Source organism: Apus apus, chromosome 5, assembly GCF_020740795.1.
Source record: "Apus apus isolate bApuApu2 chromosome 5, bApuApu2.pri.cur, whole genome shotgun sequence".
Lineage (NCBI taxonomy): Eukaryota > Metazoa > Chordata > Aves > Apodiformes > Apodidae > Apus > Apus apus.
Window position 1 is genome coordinate 55,122,853 of NC_067286.1, and position 7,681 is coordinate 55,130,533.

The window sequence follows — 7,681 nt, forward strand, 5'->3', positions numbered from 1 at the left end:
AAAAAATGGAAGCCTCTGTAGTTAGATTGCTTAGTGACCAGACAAAATTTATGTTAGAAGATATGAATATTTGACTTTTACTGCATGTGTGATTAACACTCATGTTTGTAGAAATCCCAGTCAACCTCGATAGTAGCTGGCAAACTATTGTCTGTGGAAATTGTGTCTCTGGTGACCAAATGCTCTTTGATTCCTGGGAGAAAGATTATATTTTTTCTTCATGTACAACAGCAGCATTGGTGAATTATTTTTAAAGTCTTTAGGAAGATAAACACTTTTCTCACCCTTGTCCTTTCTGTTTTCTGACAGGCCTGCTAGAGACACAGCTGAGCAGACATGACCAGATGCTGAGTGTTCATGATATTCGGCTGGCTGACATGGACCTCCGATTCCAAGTTCTAGAAACTGCCAGTTACAACGGAGTATTAATTTGGAAAATTCGAGATTATAAACGTCGGAAGCAAGAGGCAGTCATGGGGAAGACTCTGTCCTTGTACAGCCAACCCTTTTATACTGGATACTTCGGCTACAAGATGTGTGCCAGAGTTTACCTTAACGGAGATGGCATGGGAAAGGGGACGCACTTGTCGCTGTTTTTTGTCATCATGCGCGGAGAATACGACGCGTTGCTTCCTTGGCCCTTCAAACAGAAAGTGACTCTCATGCTGATGGATCAGGGACCCTCTCGACGCCACTTAGGAGATGCTTTCAAGCCAGATCCCAACAGCAGCAGTTTCAAGAAGCCAACTGGAGAAATGAACATTGCATCTGGCTGCCCAGTCTTTGTGGCTCAAACTGTTCTAGAGAATGGAACGTATATTAAAGATGATACTATTTTTATTAAAGTCATAGTGGATACATCGGATCTACCAGACCCCTGACATACAACGGGGGAGGCAGATTAAACAGAAGACAACTCCTTTTGGGGGTTTTACATCAGTTTGTCTTCAATCAGAGGTCCTAAAGCTCACAGAACCACCTTGTGGAACAGATGGAAGAGTTTGAAGGCATAACTGCATAGGGTCCAATTGCGAAAGTAGCAACACATTAAGAAATCATACCATGGTATATTTTTTAATAGAACTAGCAACACTCAAGCTCTGAAGAATCACTTATCCCTCGTGAGGATAATGATTATTTTCAGAGAGGATTTTTTTTTTAACTTATTAATGATCTAGTCAATTGGAGGTGAAAAGACATATACAGTTTGTGCTGAATAAATTACTGACTCTTATTTCTTTAAGCTAGAATACAAAAAAAAACCACACGTGGGCTAGCTGGAACTTGTCAGCATGTTAAAAGAAGAAATGATGAAGTAATGTTGCAATTATGATATTATTTGAAAAACTGAGGTGCAATCTTGTCTGAAATATAGTATATTGTCTTTTTAAGGCCTCATCTGGTCTCTGTTTTAATAATTACTTTGTCAGAAGATCTTGGAAAAGTATCCATGTCTTCTCAAAAGTACCTGAATCAAAACCATATTTTTATTTAAAGTTATATTGTTACAGAAAACATTTTATTTTAAAACTGTTGATAGACTGATATTTCTTGGAAGAAAAATAGAAGATATCAAACACTGGTTATCACTTGTGATAGGAAAAAAAACTATTCAATTCTGTTATTTCTCTTTAGAAATGTAAACCTACAATATATGTCGTAGTTAATGACACTATTTCAAAATTAAGGAAAAATCACTCATGGATGCTGTGCATCATTATCAGATTTATAATTGTTTTCACCCTAAAATAGGGCATTTGTTGAACTTTGGAGTTCTAGACGGAATCCTGTACATTTTTTAAAGTTCTGCCCCATGCTTTCCAATCAAGCTATATATGTTGCACATTATGCTGTCAGCAGTATATAGTATTTTCAGTATTGGGGAGGAGGATTAGTGCTGAAAAAAAGCCTGTATGTTTGTTGTGTACTAGCAGCCATTGCTTCTTAAGGACAAATCAGCAATGTCTTAATACAGTGATGGTGGCTTGCATGCATACATGTGCCTTACATGTGCTGTGCTGCTTATAAACCATAGCTTTTTATTCAGATTAATTCTGATATCTGAAATGGTAGTTTAATTGGACTTCAGGCATAATGTTTAGCCTTGTCTTCAGAGCCCTTAGGTACCCTGTCATGTACAAAATAGAAGCCAAAGCCCATTTCTTTGGCTTCTGGAGCTTCTATGACTTGGCCATGGTGAAATCCATCCTATTCAGGTGCCAAAACGTTATGCTCAGTGCTCCTATGGAGCTTGGGACTAGACAGTCTCCATGGCCACTGTGAAGGCAGGTGACATTTTTCCTCTAATGCCTGTGGTTGTAAGGTGGCATCACTTGAAATGGACCCATCTGAGAACCCCATCTGTGGGGCTGTGAATGTATATGCTCATGACAGCTTTTCATAGCAGACAAGCATCCTAACGGGGAATGCACAGGCTTCTTTCCTTTAACAGCCTGAACCACCGTGGAAAGCAATTGCTAACCCTGAAACGTGCTGATTGCAGCCTGCTGTGTTCATCTGCTTCTATTTAATAGCCTGTGACAAGCAAATCTAGAGACAGCCTGACTGTGGTGCTCTTTAAAGTCCAAGAACCGCCTCAGCAGAGCGGACTTGCACCACTGTGTTTTTAGCCTTCATGGGCTTGAAGGAAGACGTTGCATCTCAGCCTTTGATGTCAGGTTGTATCAGTTTCCTGCTTTTTGAGGCATAGTCACAATTTCTGTCTAAGGTGCAGTTGAATTCATGCCTTTGTATTTCAGCTTGTCTTTGCCATTGTCTTTTTTGGCTGTGCCTTCACACACAGTGCCTGCAAGAAATATTTATGAATATACAATGCATGCTAAGTGGTCTTCATGGGTTTTCCAGGCACCTGCTAGAATACTGCCTGCTGCTGACAGTCGCAACAGTCAGCAGCAATTTGTCTTCCTTTTCTTGCCTTCCATTGTCCAGGTACTGTACTCCCTCTATGGTACATAGCTGTCACCAGGTGCAAACTCAACTATGGGGGCATGTGCTAGCATTTAAATTCTAGCACGGAAGGAGGACGTTCTGCACAAGAGATAAATATCTATAGATATAGCCCCATCTATATCTCTAGATATCATTATATGGCACTTGCAGTTTTATGCAGGCTGCACAAGCAAACCCATCACTTACGCTTTAGGGCGAAGGTTCGCTCGACTTGTGTCGTTTTAATAATTGTGAATGTAGGCAGCTGAGCTTTTGTGTTTGTGCATCACAGAATTTTACTGAAAACAGGATTCCCAAGTGGAAATGTCCAAAGGACTCTCCTCCCATTGCTAATGCATGTCTTGTAAACTTAAATGAAACCATTTGGCCATCTCAAAACAGTTTCTATCCTGTTTCGATCTGGGACTCGGAGGAGATTTTTAGTAATCAGGGCCCAGCATATTCTGCAGATTTTTAACTACAGTTTCCAGCTCCTGTGACAGAATTGCGCTTCTAAATCCAGGCTCTTTAAAAGAGGAGGAAAAAAAGTGTTTCCAGCCTTTGTCATTGAAAGAGGACTTTGAAACATGCGAAAAGTATAAACTAATAGGGAAGTCTTCCTGAGTCTGCACACAGCCTAAACCAGTAGCTTTAAGAGATCTGAATATCTCCTCTTAGGGGGATATTGACTCAGAAACTTCACAGAGAAGTTTAAATATGAACACTCCTAACTATAATGCCGATCACTGTAGCAGAAACATCAGTCACTGTTGTATTTCACAGATCTCTATGCTGCTTTCCACATCTCCCAAGTGCCAAAAGCACCAGCTGCCAGAATCTTCAGCTTCACTTGGGCAGCTTTTATAATTCAGTAACGTGCTATCGATATAAAAATATTTTTGCATATATGCTTTTTATCACAGTTAATAAAAATGGAGGCCTACTGCACTTATTTTTTAAAACTACATGAAGCTGCCAGAGAATTTCCAGTTTGCCAACCCTGCGTACTGTGAAATCCAGGATCCTGCTACACAAACGTAAACACCGCCTGCTGTGGAATACCTGAAGCCTTGACTGTAACACTCCTTTCTCCGCAGAACTCACGGGCCATCTCTGTAGAGTTCTTACTGTGTACATAGAAATCGGTTTCCTCTGCTTTCCGGCAAGGAGTATGTAGCATTTTGTGAAAACAAGGCCACTGTATATTCTCTAAATTGAAAAGAAGAGATACCTGGTGCTTTACTCAACACTTTATTTAACCTTGTCTCTCACTGAAATGCCCTTTATCCTTTTTTTCCTATGTGTTCCTGACCCAGATATCCAAAGTTTTCTAGGGATTGTCTGTTTAAAGTGATGCATGTGGCAACGCTCTGCCCCCACGTATACTCTTGAGTCCTGGCTAACTCCTGTGGTGTGCCATTATTGCAAGGGGGTGCCAGAGTATTTGCATGACTTTGAACAGTTTTTCTTCAATAGAACCTCTTTTTCCTTTGCTTAGTAATTCTTAGCAGTGCACAACTGAAGTCTCTTGCTGGTATTCTTTCATTAATGATGACACTCCAAGTTAGGTACAAGCCTCTTCTGTTTCCAGCTTTCTCTAGGGAGATCCCAGTGTGTGACAAATCTGGATGTTGCCCTTTTTGTACGCTCTTCAGCACAGGGTGAGTGCATCTGTTAAGGAGAAAGTCTTGAATTCTAAACAGGATGAAACTATTTGGGTGTTTAAAGACGAATCTGCGATGATGATGTGTGGCCACATCTGCATTACTTCTCTGATCTGATTAAAGGGGTCTTGTTTCAGTTACTGTCTACATGGTACACCTTCAACTACAATATGTAATATTGATTTCAGCCTCGTACTGTAAATGTTGTTCTTCACAAAGAGAATGTGCAATAGGAAAAGAGGAGGATGGGTGTCACAGTTTTGATGGGGGAAAAAAATAATGTTGTGGGTAACATGCTAGCTTGCTTATAAATATGAAATACAGTTTACTTCCTTTTCCTGTGGGTTTTCCTACTCAGAAAAGGAAAGCTGAAGATAAGTGCCCATTTCTGTGCCTGGTGAATTTCTCAAATGCAAAGGTAATAGAGATTTGTCTTGTAATTTAAGTGTCGAACCCATGAATGTTTGTGATTGTGTTGCTCACAGTTCTTGGCTTGCCACAATTATGGCTTGTTGAGATGGAGTTTAAAAGCTGCCACCTGTTTGTGTTTGTATTCCATCACGTGGGGTAGGCATTTCACCAACAATGCAGGGTTTCTGTTGTTTTGTTTCATTTTTAAAACACTGGTGCTGTTTGGTCCCAGACAGAGAAGTGTGTAGGGAGTGACAAGAAAAGTTGCCTGCACCACAGAAGAGTGAATAATGTGACTGCAGTATTGATGCCTTGATATGATTTTAACTATGCAAATACACAAATAGGTGAAGGGGAAAAATTCTTGGGTTGCATACCTAATCTCTTAGTTTTTGCTCTGTAAATTACTCCTATGTGTGTAGGTACATACATATACACACAGACATGCATGCACATATATATGCAAAATCTTTTCTTTACGTAGAAGTGATGAAACAAAACCCTTTCCTCCAAGTTATACTTGATCATTTGGTGCAAATATAACTTGCTGCTGCTAAGAGAGGATCTTGGCTATGGGCAAACTTTGGATTCGCATCTTCCATGTTTGAAGACCTGTATATAGCAGTTTGTTTAACCTTTCTGAAAACCTTGGAAAGTCATCTAGGACACGTCCTTCCTTATACTCTGCTAATTTGGAGATTTCTGTATTATAAGCAAACAGAGTGATGGGCAACTTGTTAATTGCAAATTGTTTCCTTGAATTTTGGAACAAAATATAATAAAAAGCAACTGGACCTCTTCCTGGAATTCCTGTCCTGTTCAGTCAATACCTCTATATTCTGGTTGACGTAGAAATCATAGCTACTGCAATAAAAATGATCATTTGGGCAATTTAGTTTGTCTAAGAATAGTTTTTAGTGCTATGTACAGCATAGGAAGCACTTTGCATCTGCAAACATGATGTTCTTATGGCAAGTGCTGTTTGTCTTCTCTGGAAAAAGGGAATCAAGGATGAGATGTGAAGCGACTGGCCCGGAGGCATGAAAGGAATCTCTAGGAGCCGGAACTGAATGAGAGGTTCCAGTTCCCTAGTGTTACCTTCAAATCACTAGGTTTTACTCTTTTAATATATTTGTCCCTTAAGGGAACTGAAAATCAAGTTTATAGACCTTAATGACCCACATCAGGACAGTAAGGGCTAGAATTAAACATACAAACTGTCATGATTTGGGGTTGTTAGTGAACAGTAGCCCAGACATTGCTCACTCCCTGGCAGTGCTCTCCACAGCTTGCAGAGTGGAAGGCCAGCACAACGTGTCAGTGTGAATAACAGCAGCAAATGTGTGTCCTGCTCTGTTTGTTCAGAATCACGCAACAAAACAAGTCTCATTTGATGCTCCTCTTCACTGAGGAGGGAGAATACCATTTTAAAGTGAAGTGGGTTCATCTTTGTTCTCCCAGCCTGTAGTGTGACTAACCATTTATTTCTTGTGGGGCTTTCTCCCTTTTTCTTTAAACCAAAATATGGAGGGCTTAATTGTTCTTTCCTATCTCTTAATCCAGGCCTTTGCTGAGAAGCACCAGATAGGAAGGTTGTGGAAAACTTTGAATTGCTGATTCAGGGACATTCTCTTAAGATACCGAAGAGTAGAGAGATACAACACATAAGGGATCTGATTATTCCTGTTTCTCTTCTAATTTATGGTCAAGACTGCAGCTTCTGTCTTCCATTTCATTATCTTAGTGTAGATACTAGGCTGTGTTTGTTCAGTTTGTTTCCCTCCAAGTTAGGATTAGTTCCTTAGGTTCAAGTAAGTTCTGAATTTCACAGAGAAGCACCTGAACCAAAATCCTGGATCCAAACATCCCAGACTTGATGTGGAATTCAAATCTGGATCCCAACTCTGTGGCTTACTAACCTACCCATTTAGGGAAGGGTTTGTTGTCTCTACGTGGTGTTTGTGTTTTTGGTCCTTTGGAACTAAGCTTTTAATTTGGTTGCCAGTTCTGCAAGGACTTTTTAACTTCTTAGCAATGCCGGTGTTCACACGCTCCATTGCTGGCAGTGTGATGCGTAGTGATAAAATTTGACTCTGTCTAAGGGTTACTGAGATAAACCAGCATTATCATTTATAAAGGTCATTTTCGTGCATAGTGTTCTGAGCTTTGGATTTGAATATAGCTCACACCTGAAAGGACACATCTTCCAACTATGACCTGCATCACTGGCAGAGAGTTGTATAATCTGTACTTGTGGAATGGGAAGGTACAAGCTTCCACCGTTGCTGATGCATCATGTGATCCATCTGTTTGTTTTTTCTTATAGTTGTTGTTTGATTTATATTTATTTCTTTTTCAGTTTTATAGAAAACAAACAAGCAAAACAACAGGGGAAGTTCAGGATTTTTTCTACAAGGTATAAAACTCCAATGATTTAGTGGTGACTAGAGAGCTGTGAAAAAAACCCTCCATTAGGGGACGATGGGCTAAACGTAGGTCCCTTTCTCTTTAACAAGTAGGATAACCTTTAAGACTCATGGAACAACATAATAATTGGTAAAACTAAAGCTGACATTTGTTTCCAAGAAATTCTGTAAGAAATATCTATGGAAAAAACATCAGTGATTGAGAATAATGTACAAATTAATGTGTTTGAA

General features: G+C 39.8%; 1 protein-coding gene across 5 annotated transcripts in view; it reads left to right on the forward strand.

Annotated features, from left to right (window-relative positions):
- Positions 1-5,824, forward strand: part of TRAF3 (TNF receptor associated factor 3) — a 67,239-nt gene extending 61,415 nt beyond the window's left edge. For all 5 annotated transcript variants that reach the window (XM_051622423.1, XM_051622419.1, XM_051622421.1 and 2 more), the window contains one exon: positions 310-5,824. In XM_051622423.1, coding sequence (XP_051478383.1) covers positions 310-881 — 572 coding nt within the window. In that variant the 3' untranslated portion in view covers positions 882-5,824. The remainder of the gene's footprint in view (positions 1-309) is intronic.
- The last annotated feature ends 1,857 nt before the right edge of the window (positions 5,825-7,681 follow it).